Source organism: Bombina bombina, chromosome 12 (genome assembly GCF_027579735.1).
Source record: "Bombina bombina isolate aBomBom1 chromosome 12, aBomBom1.pri, whole genome shotgun sequence".
In the NCBI taxonomy this organism is placed as follows: Eukaryota; Metazoa; Chordata; class Amphibia; order Anura; family Bombinatoridae; genus Bombina; species Bombina bombina.
The window spans coordinates 61,508,836-61,523,450 of NC_069510.1; the positions used below are offsets into that span (position 1 = coordinate 61,508,836).

The 14,615-nt window shown below is 38.3% G+C and overlaps 1 protein-coding gene across 4 annotated transcripts in view; it reads right to left on the minus strand.

Annotated features, from left to right (window-relative positions):
- Positions 1 to 14,615, minus strand: part of SLC38A5 (solute carrier family 38 member 5) — a 204,267-nt gene that overhangs the window by 42,338 nt on the left and 147,314 nt on the right. For all 4 annotated transcript variants that reach the window (XM_053695700.1, XM_053695702.1, XM_053695703.1 and 1 more), the window contains 2 exons: positions 11,247 to 11,326; positions 10,536 to 10,636 (listed from right to left, as the gene is read on the minus strand). In XM_053695700.1, coding sequence (XP_053551675.1) covers positions 10,536 to 10,636; positions 11,247 to 11,326 — 181 coding nt within the window. The remainder of the gene's footprint in view (positions 1 to 10,535; positions 10,637 to 11,246; positions 11,327 to 14,615) is intronic.

Genomic DNA, 14,615 nt, shown 5'->3' on the forward strand with positions numbered 1-14,615 from the left:
CACAAGACTTCTGTGAGCTGCTTGCTGGAGTGCAGTCTGCTGGGCGGCTGTGAAGTCCCAGCACCTATCTGGTGTTTTACGTATGCAAGTGTATTTTATCATTGAATAAGGTTGCTGCGTCCTACTGTGCTAGATTATGTGGGTCTGTGGTTTCTTGTTATAGGGATTTCTCGCACTCTTGGATTCTCACCTCCCACCTACTCATCGGACCTTCTCTGCCAGTGTTCCAGCCTGCCCTGTAAGCGCCTCTGTAGGTGCTTTTTCTCATGTGAGTAGAGTCTCTGTCTTTTAATTATCCTTGGTATCCTGACTAGAAAGTTGCCTGCTCTATCTGAATCATGAAAGTTTAATTTTGACTAGACTGTACCAATTTTTTTTTTTTTAAATCTTTATTTATAACAAGAAATAAATAATGAATATTATACACAAATTGGCACTTATTCTAAGGCAACATAGGTTTATATAATTTACAAGTGCCTGAATAACAAGGGTTAACATAGCATACACAATCCAGGTCCCTAATAGCTAACATCAAATGATAATTAAAAACATCATAGGTATAATATTTTATACATCATATATATATACGGACCAACATCACAAAATAAACACACAAAAACAAAAAAAAAAACACAACACTACTCTTCCGACCCCCCCACCCACCAACTCTCCTCACTCGCTCTCCTCTGCCCAATAATCAGAAAAGTGTCCAGCGTATATATTTGTTTGGACAAATACAGAATTACAAAATGGTTTGATCAATTTCTTTTGGCATGGTGTTGGTAACAACAAAATAAACATTTCCCATTTCGTAAAAAAAGGAGCCAAATGTTCTTCATACGGATATGATAGGTTAAATTGCTCAGCCGTAAGTTGTGAAATTAAAGCATTTTTAAAGTGTGAAATTTTGGGTGCTGAACATGACTTCCACAGTTTCAGAATAAGATTACGTCCGGTTAATATAATAGTGTTTATAAGTTTATAATTTTTAGGTACTCCCTGAAATTTAACCAGGAAAAAAATCTCCATAGATTTCAATTGATGCTCCAGATGTAAGACTGCGTTCATCCAGTAATTAATTTTTTCCTCCAGCGGAGGCGGGCGGACAGCTTCGCGAGTTAAGAAGCTGTCCGCCCGCCTCTTAGTACATGGCGCCCTTTGTCTCCATACGACTGCAGGTTCTTGCAAGAGAACCTGCAGTCAGTATTTATCAAACAGCGGCCATCAGACCGCTGCTTCCCTAACCTCTTCTTCACCCCTTAGGAAGAAAATTTCAATCTCCCTGGTCTTGTCTGACCGGGGAGATTGACAGCTCCTGCCAGCGTGATTGGCTGTGCGTGGACATGGGGCAGCGTTGCACGTGAGCGCAAAATAGTACTTGTGTGCAATGCTGATTTCCGCACGACAGAGGCGAGCTGCACCAGACAGGGGAGAGCATATGTACGCCGCTCCTGTCCGCCGATGCTTGATAAATCGAGGCCTGCTGTTGCAGTTAGAGGGACTAATATAAATAAGCAGTCACTGTGCAGCATGTTGCAAGGTGAAAAATCTGGATGCTAAATAATGCGACCAACCTCTCTTTGGGGGAAGGGAACATTTTTTGTGAAAGTTCAGTGTCAAGAACAGCTTTGTTCCTGCTCGGTTCCATTTTTTACTGTTGTGTTTAAAATATGCAATAAAACATGATATTCTAATTTCTTCCACACAGATTTACACATAATAAACAGAGAAGAGCTGTCAAATAATCCACAGCATCGTCTGCTACACTTCTTGTTAGATTATAGTAACAGTGACAGTAATTAAAGGGACATGAAAGCCAAATATTTTCTTTCATGATTCAAAAACAGCAGCGATTTTAAACAACCTTCTATTATTTCATTTGCTTTCTTCTCTTTTTATCCTTTGCTGAATGATGCATTTAGGAAAGCTCAGGAGTAGCAAATAAACTAGGTTCTAGATGCTGATTGATGGCTGCATATATATATATATATATATATATATACACACCGATTGTGATTGGCTCACCCATGTGTTCAGCTAGAAACCAGTAGTGCATTGCTGCTCCTTTAACAAATGATACCAAAAAGAATGAAGAAAATTTGATAATAGAAAGTAAACTGGAAAGTTTTTAAAATTGTATGTTCTGCCTAAATCATGCAAGAAATGTTTTTGGTTTCATGTCCCTTTAAAGGGACACTGAACCCAAATTTTTTCTTTCGTGATTCAGATAGAGCAGGCAATTTTAAGCCACTTTCTAATTTATTCCTATTATCAATTTTTCTTCGTTCTCTTGCTATCTTTATTTTAAAAAGAAGACATCTAAGCTGTTTTTTTTTATTCAGAACTCTGGACAGCACTTTTTTTTATTGGTGGATGAGTTTATCCACCAATCAGCAAGAACAACCCAGGTTGATCACCAAAAATGGGCCGGCATCTAAACTTACTTTCTTGCATTTCAAATAAAGATACCAAGAGAATGAAGAAAATTTGATAATAGGAGTAAATTAGAAAGTTGCTTAAAAATGCATGCTCTATCTGAATCACAAAAGAAAAAAATTGGGTACAGTGTCCCTTTAAGTTTCAATTGACATTTAAAGGGACACTAAACCCAAAATCTTTCTTTCATGATTCAGGTAGAGAATACATTTTTAAACAACATTCCAATTTACTTCTATTATCTAATTTGCTTCATGCTTTAGATATCCTTTGTTGAAGAAATAGCAATGCACATGTGTGAGCCAATCACACGAGGTATTTATGTACAGCACCCAATCAGCAGCTACTAAGCCTATCTAGATATGCTTTTTTAGCAAAGAATATCAAGAGAATGAAGCAAATTAGATAAGAGAGGTAAATTAGAAAGATGTTTAAAATTGCATGTTCTTTCTGAACCATGAAAGAAAAAATGTGGGTTTTATGTCTCTTTAACCTAAAATTGAATTCCCCATAAAGGGCTAGATTACAAGTGGTGCAGTATTTAGCGATCCCGCGTGCTAGAAATAAGCTTTTTTCCGCACGTCGGATAACGCGCGTATTACATGTTGACAGTAAAGAGTTTTTGTTTCATTTTTTCCCTGTATTTACAATGTATTGACATTTTTATCTGGAATTAACCTATCAACATTACAGGTTGTAACACACCTATAATCACATATTAAAGGGACACTGAACCCAATTTTTTTATTTCATGATTCAGATAGAGCATGACATTTTAAACAACTTTCTAATTAACACCTATTATCAATTTTTCTTCGTTTTCTTGTTATTTTTATTTTAAAAGCAAAAATGTAAATCTTAGCAGCAAGCCCATTTTAAGTTCAGCACCATGGATAGCGCTTGCTTATTGGAGAATAACACCACCAATAAGCAAGCATAACCCAGGTTCTCAACCAAAAATGGGCTGGCTCCTATGCATCAAATTCTTGCTTTTTAAATAATCATAGCAAGAGAACGAAGAAAAATTTATAATAGGAGTAAATTAGAAAGTTGCTTAAAATGTCATGCTCTATCTGAATCACAAAAGAAAAAAGTCAGGTTTAGTGTCCCTTTAAAGGACCAGTCAACACCCCATGATATAAGCATAAATGTGTGCACATAGTTATAAATAATAATTTAGAGCTGTACCTGGTTAAAATGCACCTCATAATCATTGAAAACGATAGTTTTGAAAATCTTTTTGCTTTCCCCATCCTCCCAGGTCACGTGGGTAATGTTGCCTATTGAAAACTGCATATACGTATATGCAGTTTTCCTCCTCTACGCATGTCCGCCCGCAAGTGGTGATGTCACACGTGACGTAACCGGCAAAACGGGACCACGCTTCTTTGGTGGAACAGTGCAAATCGAAGACCATGCACTGCTCACCAAGGCAGAAAAGCACCTGCGTGCTGCCAAAGAGTGAAAAAATATTATAAGTGAGAGACTGATGTAACTGACATGAAAAGGAACAGCTCCAGCTTTACTGCTGATACAGCCGAGCTACTCCCTTTCATGCTGTGCTAGATGGTGTGCTCCAATTCATGCACGCATGGGGGGAGTCACGTGAGCGCGCAGGGGATCACGTGGGCACACAAGCATGTGTACATAGAAAATAGCATGCAAATTAACATTCTAATGATTGGCTAGAAACCGTTGTCCATAACTGTGAGGGAAATCCTCCTTTGGCCAGGAGCGGAGGGACAGCGGTAGCAAAATGGAAAAAGGTGCAGTTTTAAAGGGACAGTCTAGGCCAAAATAAACTTTCATGATTCAGATAGAGCATGTAATTTTAAACAATTTTCCAATTTACTTTTATCACCAATTTTGCTTTGTTCTCTTGGTATTCTTAGTTGAAAGCTTAACCTAGGAGGTTCATATGCTAACTTCTTAGACCTTGAAGCCCACCTCTTTTCAGATTGCAATTTAACAGTTTTTCACCACTAGAGGGTGTTAGTTCATGTATTTCATATAGATAACACTGTGCTCGTGAACGTGAAGTTATCTGGGAGCAGGCACTGATTGGCTAAACTGCAAGTCTGTCAAAAGAACTGAAATAAAGGGGCAGTTTGCAGAGGCTTAGATACAAGATAATCACAGAGGTTAAACGTATATTATTATAACTGTGTTGGTTATGCAAAACTGGGGAATGGGTAATAAAGGGATTATCTATCTTTTAAAACAATAAGAATTCTGGTGTAGACTGTCCCTTTAAACTAAATTTTCTTTCAAATTATAATTCATTTATATAAAATGTATGCTTCAGGTTGATTCTATTTTAGCTTAACTATGCAATGGTACTTTTTTTATACTTTTTTCACGCACTGACTGGTCCTTTAAGAAATGGAGCAAATCATGACAACAAGTGGAAGTTACCCACTATCATGAACTCACCAGCACGTACGTGCCTGAGAGGGGGGAGATTATCTAGATAAAGACGTAACTATTGTAGAATAGGATTAAAGAAAATTCCAAGATACAACCTGATGAGTCATTTGCTTTGTTCTCTTGGTATCCTTTGTTAAAAAACAAATTTAAGAAGGCTCAGAAGCAGCAATGCTAGATGCTGATTGGTAATTGCACATATATTTCTCTTGTCATTGACTCACTTGATGTGCTCAGCTAGCTCCCACTAGTGCATGGCTGCTCTTTCAATAAAGGATTCCAAGAGAATGAAGCAAATTTGACAGTAGATTGGAAAGTTGTTTAAAACTGGATGCTGTATCTGAAACGTGGATTAAACATTTGTGTTTCCTGTCTCTTTAAGATAAGACGTGATTAGCCCCAGGTACTTTCCACTGTCTGAGACGTCAACATTGCAATGTCTTTATTAAAGGAAATTATGGTAAAAATGTGTGTAACGCTACGTCAAGGTGCGCTTAGGGGAGAGATTCTTTAGCTAGAAAGTTAACCCTGCAGTAAAGGAAGTTATTTTAGGAAAAACAAAATTGTTGCACAATTCAATGGTTTCAAGGAAAACATTTGTTATTAAAAATAAATGGAATGAAAAAAAAAATACTAAAAGAAGAAAGTTATTCTATTTAAAGGGATAGTAAAGGCCAAATTAAACTTTCATGATTCAGATAGAGCATGTCATTTTAAACAACTTTCTAATTTACTTTTATTATCAAATTGTATTTGTTCTCTTGTCATTCTTAGTTGAAAGCTAAACCTAGGTAGGCTCATATACTAATGTCTAAGCCCTTGAAGGCCGCCTCTTATCTGAATGCATTTGACAGCTTTTCACAGCTAGAGGGCGTTAGTTCATGTGTTTCACATAGATAACATTTGTGCTCATGCATGTGAAGTTATTTAAGAGTCAGCGATAATTGCTTGAAATGCAAAGCTGTCAAAAAAATCTGAGATAAGGAGGCAGTCTGCAGAAGCTTAGATACAAAGTAATTACAGAGGTAAAAAGTGTATTTCTATAACAGTGTTAGTTATGCAAAACTGGAGAATGGTAAATAAAGGGATTCTCTATCTTTTTAAACAATAACATTTTTGGTGTATACTGTCCCTTTAACCCCTTAATGACCGAGGACGTGCAGGGTACGTCCTCAAAAAAAAGGCAGTTAACGCCTGAGGACGTACCCTGCACGTCCTCGGTGTGGAAAGCAGCTGGAAGCGATCCTGCTCGCTTCCAGCTGCTTTCCGGTTATTGCAGTGATGCCTCGATATGGAGGCATCCTGCAATAACCTGACATGGCCATCCGATGCAGAGAGAGCCACTCTGTGGCCCTCTCTGCACCGGACATCGATGGCCGGTATCGTTGGTGGGTGGGAGCCGACTTGGGAGGCGGGTGGGCGGCCATCGGTGTGCCGTGTGACGTTGAGGGGGGCGGGATCGGGGGCGGGACCGTCGGGGGCGCGCACGGACGCGCGCGCGTGCACGGAGGGTGGCGGGCGGGCGCGTGCACAGGGCGGGAGCGGGTGGGAACCGCTACACTACGGAAAATGAATTAAAAGTTAAAAGTTAAAAGTAGCATAAGCACAACAAAAAAAAACACAAAAAGAGATCGTGGAGGGGTGGGGGGTTGGTTTTTGTGTGGGGGGAAGCTACACTACAGAAACGTTAAAAAAATGTACAACAAAAACATTTTTTCTTATAAACTGGGTACTGGCAGACAGCTGCCAGTACCCAAGATGGCGCCAATTAAGTTAGAGTGGGAGGGTTATAGAGCTGTTTGGGGGGGATCAGTGAGGTTGGGGGCTAAGGGGGGACTTTTACACAGCAGCATATTTAAATATGCTTTTAAAAATACCACCAAAAAACAAATATAGCTTTTATTTTAGTACTGGCAGACTTTCTGCCAGTACTTAAGATGGCGGGGACAATTGTGGGGTGGGGGAGGGAAGAGAGCTGTTTGGGAGGGATCAGGGGGTCTGATGTTTCAGGTGGGAGGCTGAGCTCTACACTAAATCTAATATTAACCCTGCAAGCTCTCTACAAGCTACCTAATTAACCCCTTCACTGCTAGCCATAATACACGTGTGATGCGCAGCGGCATTTAGCGGCCTTCAAAATACCAAAAAGCAATGCCAAAGCCATATATGTCTGCTATTTCTGAACAAAGGGGATCCCAGAGAAGCATTTACAACCATTTGTGCCATAACTGCACAAGCTGTTTGTAAATGATTTCAGTGAGAAACCTAAAATTGTGAAAAATTTTACGTTTTTTTTAATTTGATCGCATTTAGCGGTGAAATGGTGGCATGAAATATACCAAAATGGGCCTAGATCAATACTTGGGGTTGTCTACTACACTACACTAAAGCTAAAATTACCCCAAAAAGCTCCCTACATGCTCCCTAATTAACCCCTTCACTGCTGGGCATAATACACGTGTGGTGCGCAGTGGCATTTAATGGCATTCTAATTACCAAAAAGCAACACCAAAGCCATATAAGTATGCTATTTCTGAACAAAGGGGATCCCAGAGAAGAATTTACAACCATTTAAGCCATAATTGCACAAGCTGTTTGTAAATAATTTCAGTGAGAAACCTAAAGTTTATGAAAAAATTTGTGAAAAAGTGAACGATTTTTTTTATTTGATCGCATTTGGCGGTGAAATGGTTGCATGAAATATACCAAAATGGGCCTAGATCAATACTTTGGGTTGTCTACTAAAAAAAAATATATACATGTCAATGGATATTCAGAGATTCCTGAAAGATATCAGTGTTCTAATGTAACTAGCGCTAATTTTGAAAAATAATGGCTTGGAAATAGCAAAGTGCTACTTGTATTTATTGCCCTATAACTTGCAAAAAAAGCAAAGAACATGTAAACATTGGGTATTTCTAAACTCAGGACAATATTTAGAAACTATTTAGCATAGGTGTTTTTTGGTGGTTGTAGATATGTAACAGATTTTGGGGGTCAAAGTTAGAAAAAGTGGGTTTTTTTTCAATTTTTCCTCATATTTTATAATTTTTTTTTATAGTAAATTATAAGATATGATGAAAATAATGGTATCTTTAGAAAGTCCATTTAATGGCGAGAAAAACGGTATATAATATGTGTGGGTACAGTAAATCAGTAAGAAGAAAATTACAGCTAAACACAAACACAGCAGAAATGTAAAAATAGCCTTGGTCCCAAACGGACAGAAAATGGAAAAGTGCTGTGGTCATTAAGGGGTTAAAAAAACAGGTAGATTAGAGATCCTTATATTTTAGTAGATCTAATTAATGAATTAAATTACTTAAAGGGAAATAAAACATCTTAAAATTACAAGAGGGTTATGATGCAATAAATTAATATTTTAGCACTGTGAAAGCTTTCTAAACAGATTAACATCTGATTGCTTTCTATATGTTTAAAGGGACACAAGTGAAAGTTAAACTCATGAATCAGATAGAGCAGCAATTTTAAACAGCTTTCCAATTTACTTACATTAACTAAATGTGCAGTCTTTTTATATTTACACTTTTTGTGTCACCAGCTCCTACTGAGTATGTGCAAGAATTCACATAACATACGTATATTCATTTGTGATTGGCTGATGGCTGTCACATGATACTCAAGGAGTGGAAAGAGACAAAATCTACTACTCATTTTAAAGTGCTATTGCATTGTCTTGTTATCTTGCATTTGTTGATTACGCAAATCTACTTTATTTACTGGTCCTTTAAATGGACTGTCTACCTACCTAGGTTTAGCTTTCAACTAAGATTACCAAGAGAACAAAGCAAAGTTGATAATAAAAGTGAACTTTAAAGTTGTTTTAAATTGCATACCCTATCTGAATTGTGAAAGTTTAATTTTGACTTCGTTCTCTTTCTATCTTTATTTGAAAAAGAAGACATCTAAGCTAAGGAGCCACCCAATTTTGGTTCAGTACCCTGGACAGCACTTGTTTATTGGTGGGTGAATTTATCCACCAATCAGCAATAGCAACCCAGGTTGTTCACCAAAAATGGGCCGGCATCTAAACTTACATTTCTTGCTTTTCAAATAAAGATACCAGGAGAATGAAGAAAAATTGATAATAGGAGTAAATTAGAAAGTTGCTTAAAATTGCATGTTCTATCTGAATCACGAAAGAAAAAAATTGAATTTACTATTGAATAGGTAGGCAGACAGTCCATTTAAAGGACCAGTAAATAAAGGAATATAGAATAGGATTAAGGCCTCGTTTCCAGTACCTGAGTTTAGTACAAGAAAATTGTAATAATTGAAATTCACAATTTAATATTGACTTTCCCCAATTTAGTGCAATCAAATTACTTCAATATATTCCTCAATAAGCAGAAGACACTCAGAATCCAAAGGAGAATTCATTTTCTTAATAAATCGATTAAAAAAAATAGATTTCTACCTCGTTCCCAGCAGATACAAAAAGGGGAGATCTCTGTTAAAGGGATAGCTAACTAGATGTGTTCAGCTAGCTCTCAGTAGTGCAATGCTGTTCCTTCAGCAAAGGATTTAAGCAGATTTGATAATAGAAATAAATTGGAGAGTTGTTTAAAATTGTATGTTCTGACTGAATCCTGAAATAAAAAATTGGGTTTCAGGTCTCTTTAGGCCTCTCAAGGCTGTATTTTCCAGTCCTGTGTTTAATCCAGTAAACTTGGAAAGATTGTAGTTCACATTTTTTAACATTCCCTAGATGTTTCCCTTTTTTTTTATAATTTACTTCAATTAGTTCCCTTTAATAAATGAAAAACAGACGTGCTTCTTGCCATCGCGTTTTACTGTGTTCCCTAGGCCTATCCAGGCAAAAACAACAAGGAAATGCCATAGGGGCAAAGGGATCTAGTATCGCACTTACTCACATGATCCCAAAAAGGCTCAACTGCTGCTATTTGATACAGCTACAATCTCCATTTTGGCTCTGGATCACCTCTTCCCTTTGGCTAGTGAGTTTCCATCAACACCTCACACTCTAGGGAAGAACCATTGGTTCAAGACCCAACAAAAAATGGGGGGAGTGGGGGCGGGGAGTCGATCAGCTTATCTGCCTAGGCGGGGAGCCCTTGGCTCCATTCCAGCGTAAGTGTAGATTGGAGCAGTAGCTCGGAGCATCTACTTGCCACGCCCAGCCAACCAGAACACTAGGACACATTTATTTAGTGTTTAATGACTTTAAGTAGACAAGTGTGCCATAGTTGTTGTGTAACAAAGCTAGATTGGTACAACTGCAAAATTGAATTACACAACCCTTTTCTTAATTATCACAGTCTTATTTACTGGAATGTAAAGTCCCAAAATCTTATTGTTTTAACTTAAAACTATAGGAATTTGTCCCATAAACAAACTTTGTGCAAATCAGCTGGGTGTTCACAGATATCCCAAAATTCCTTGCAGATATCACAACACTTAAAAACAAAACATAGGAAATATGTTTCCGCTCTGAAAAGAGCCTTTTTTGATCCAAATAAAAACTAGTATGTTCTACTACCTGATATTTAAATATCCATTGTCCAATCAGGGATGGGATGCAATCTATAATTCTTTTCCATTGGTTCGTCTTGTTTAAGAGAGTTCTTGATCATAGTAACATTTTGAACATTATAGATGCTTAAATTATGATTATAGAGTAATTGGATTCTTACCATAGAAGGTCAAGTAACCGAAGATCGCCGTCAACAGGTACATAACAAACATAGCAAAGATGGATACATTCGCCACATTCTGCATCCGAGACTTTGTAGCTCTGGGGGGGAAAAAATCATTAACAAGCTTTTTATGTAGTGGTGTTGCCAGAGTGCAATAGGTTGTCCAGTACAAATTTATGGATACATTTTGCCACAACACAACGTTTTATTGAGGGGAGAAAATAAAGACAAATGCAGATTAAAAAAACAAAAATAAAAAAATCATAAAAATATAAAAAAAAGTAGTGGTCATCAAAGAAATGCAAAATCTGGATTTTTTGGAAATAAAAAAATAAAATAAAAAAGTGCCCTCTGATAACCATTCGGACAGTGCAGTAATAAAGTGTGTACAATTCTCAAAACCTTGTTCTATAAAAACCGCCAACTTACTAATTACTGAAAAAATATGTGCAGAAGGGGCTGTGTTGCTGCATTACTGATTTACTATATAGAACAAAGCAAATTAGATAATAGAAGTAAAAGTTGTTTAAAATGGTAAGCTCTATTGGAATCATGAAAGAGCATTTTTAGGTTTCACGTCCATTTAAAGCCAGAATATAAATTCCCAATTAAAATGTAAACAGAAGGTAGCTATAATACAGTTTTAGCAGTGGGTGAAATTAACAATCTTGTTAATCAAGCAGGGCTGTGCTATAGCCAGTCACTTACCTGCGCAATTCCGTGTATATAGGCAGGACTTCAGGGTGACACACAAACGCGAACGCCACAATAGGGATTGAATATGCCGTCTAGAGTGAGAAACAAGAAGGTGAGTGGAGTCATGCTGATAAAAAGGGACTTAAAGGGAGTTCTAATTTACTCCTATTATAATTTTTTCTTTGTTCTCTTGGTATCTTTATTTGAAAAAAGCAGGAATGTAAGCTTACAAGCCAGCCTATTTTTGGTGTAGCACCTGGATAGCGCTTGCTGATTGGTGGCTAAATGTATCCACCAATCAGCAAGCGCTACCCAGGTTCTGAACCAAAAATGAGACGGCTCCTTAGCTTGCATTCTTGCTTTTTCAAATAAAGATATTAAGAGAACGAAGAAAAATTGATAGTAGGCATAAATTAGAAAGTTGCTTAAAATTGCCTGTTCTATCTGAATAATGAAAGTTTAATTTTGACTGGACTGTCCCTTTAACGTTAAGAGTTACTTATTTCTCTTGTAAGGTGTATCCAGTCCACGGGTTCATCCTTTACTTGTGGGATATTCTCCTTCCCTATAGGAAGTGGCAAAGAGGGCACACAGCAGAGCTGTCCATATAGCTCCCCCTCTAGCTCCACCCCCCAGTCATTCTCTTTGCCGGCTCTAAGCAATCGGAAGTGTAAAGTGAATGTGGTGTTAGAATTGTAGTTTTTATTTTCTGCAAGCAAGAGTTTGTTATTTTAAATGGTACCGGTGTGTACTATTTACTCTCTAGCAGAAAGTGGATGAAGATTTCTGCAGTCAGGAAGATGATTTTAGCATGTTGTAACTAAAATCCACTGCTGTTCCCACAAAGGACTGAGGAGTACAAAAAAACTTCAGTTGGGGGGAACGGTTTGCAGGTTAGGCTGCAATAAGGTATGTTCAGTCATTTATTTCTAGACAAGACTATGATAATGCTAGAAAAGACTGATAAGATCCCCATGAGGGAAGGGTAAGCTGTATTCAGAGACTAAGTATGGAATTGCTAGCTTACATAACAGGGCTAATTTATGCTGGTTGACACTACTTAATGGCAAACGGTTTTTATTGTAAAATATCGTTTTTTGAGACACTTTGATGGTTCCTTTGGGTTTCCTTAAGGGGTTTTTACCCACATGGCTATTATTAAAACACTTAGGAGTGTTTCTTTAGGCCTCACTGCACCGGAGTAAGGTGCGAGGGGCCTAATTTTGCGCCTCAGATGCGCAGTTATATTGACTAGAACTTCAGGCTGTTTCACATGGAGGGTCCTGCTGCAGTTTGAGGGCCTATAAGAAGCTTTTTCCCTACAAATCTGGTTCCTAAGGGAAGGTAGGGCCACAGCAGAGCTGTGGCAAGGTGCTGAAGTTGTTTTAACCGGTTTGTTGCTTACTATAGATCCGGTTTGGGCATTAAGGGGTTAATCGTTTTTATTGCTAGTGGTGCAATCTTACCAATGCCTTAGGTACATACTGTAAAAATTTCGAAAAGTTTGCTGTATTTTTCACTGTTTTGCAAAATTGTGTGCCTTTTTTATCTCTTAAAGGCACAGTAACGTTTTTTTCAAAGTGTGTTTTTACTTGATTAAAGTGATTTCTAAGCCTGTTTGTCTTGCTACTAGTCTGTTAAACATGTCTGACACCAAGGAAAATCCTTGTTCAATGTGTTTAGAAGACATGGTGGAACCCCCTCTCAGAATGTGTCCCACTTGTACTGATATGTCTATAAACTTTAAAGAACATATTGTTGCACTTAATAATGTGGCCCAAGATGATTCTCAGACAGAAGGTAATGAGGTTAGCCCGTTAACCTCTCCCCAAGTGTCACAACCAGTTACGCCCGCTCAAGCGACGCCTAGCACCTCTAGTGCGTCTAACTCTTTTACCTTGCAAGACTTGGCGGCAGTTATGGATAATACCCTCTCAGTGTTTTTATCTAAACTGCCCGTGTTACCTGCAAAGCGTGATAGCTCTGTTTTAAGAACAGATTCTGAGCATTCTGACGCTTTAGTAGCCGTATCCGATATACACTCACAACGCTCTGAAATGGGGGCAAGGGATGTGCTGTCTGAGGGAGAAATTTCTGATTCGGGAAACGTTGCTCCTCAGACAGACTCAGATACGTTGGCTTTTAAATTTAAACTAGAACACCTCCGCTTATTGCTCAGGGAGGTATTAGTTACTCTTGATGACTGCGACCCTATGGTGGTTCCAGAGAAATTGTGTAAAATGGACAAGTACCTAGAAGTTCCTGTTTACACTGATGTGTTCCCGGTCCCTAAGAGGATTGCGGATATTGTTACTAGAGAGTGGGATAAACCAGGTATTCCCTTCGTTCCCCCTCCTGTTTTTAAGAAAATGTTCCCCATATCTAACCCCATGCGGGACTCGTGGCAGACGGTCCCTAAGGTGGAGGGGGCTGTTTCTTCACTTGCTAAACGCACAACTATACCAATTGAAGACAGTTGTGCTTTTAAAGACCCGATGGATAAAAAATTAGAGGGTTTACTTAAGAAAATTTTTGTTCAACAAGGTTTTCTTCTCCAACCTATTGCGTGCATTGTTCCTGTAACCACTGCAGCTGCTTTCTGGTTCAAGGCGCTGGAAGATGCGCTCCAGACGGAGACCTCATATGAGGACATTATGGACAGAATTAAGGCTCTTAAGCTGGCTAATTCTTTTATCACTGATGCCGCTTTCCAAATAGCTAAGTTAGCGGCCAAAAATTCAGGTTTCTTCTGTTATGTGTGATCAGTCCACGGGTCATCATTACTTCTGGGATATAACTCCTCCCCAACAGGAAATGCAAGAGGATTCACCCAGCAGAGCTGCATATAGCTCCTCCCCTCTACGTCAGTCCCAGTCATTCTCTTGCACCCAACGACTAGATAGGATGTGTGAGAGGACTATGGTGATTATACTTAGTTTTTATGACTTCAATCAAAAGTTTGTTATTTTAAAATAGCACCGGAGCGTGTTATTACTTCTCTGGCAGAGTTTGAGGAAGAATCTGACAGAGATTTTTTACTATGATTTTAACCGGAGTCGTTAAGATCATATTGCTGTTCTCGACCATCTGAGGGAGGTAAAGGCTTCAGATCAGGGGACAGCGGGCAGATGAATCTGCATTGAGGTATGTGGCAGTTTTTATTTTCTGAATGGAATTGATGAGAAAAGCCTGCCATACCGTTAAAATGACATGTATGTATACACTTCAGTATTCTGGGGATGGTATTTCACCGGAACTACTGTGTTAAAGGTCACTAATCCTTTTAATAACTATTCTCATGTTAAACGTTTTTGCTGGAATGTAGAATCGTTTACATTGCTGAGGTACTGTGTGAATAAATATTTGGGCATTATTTTCCAC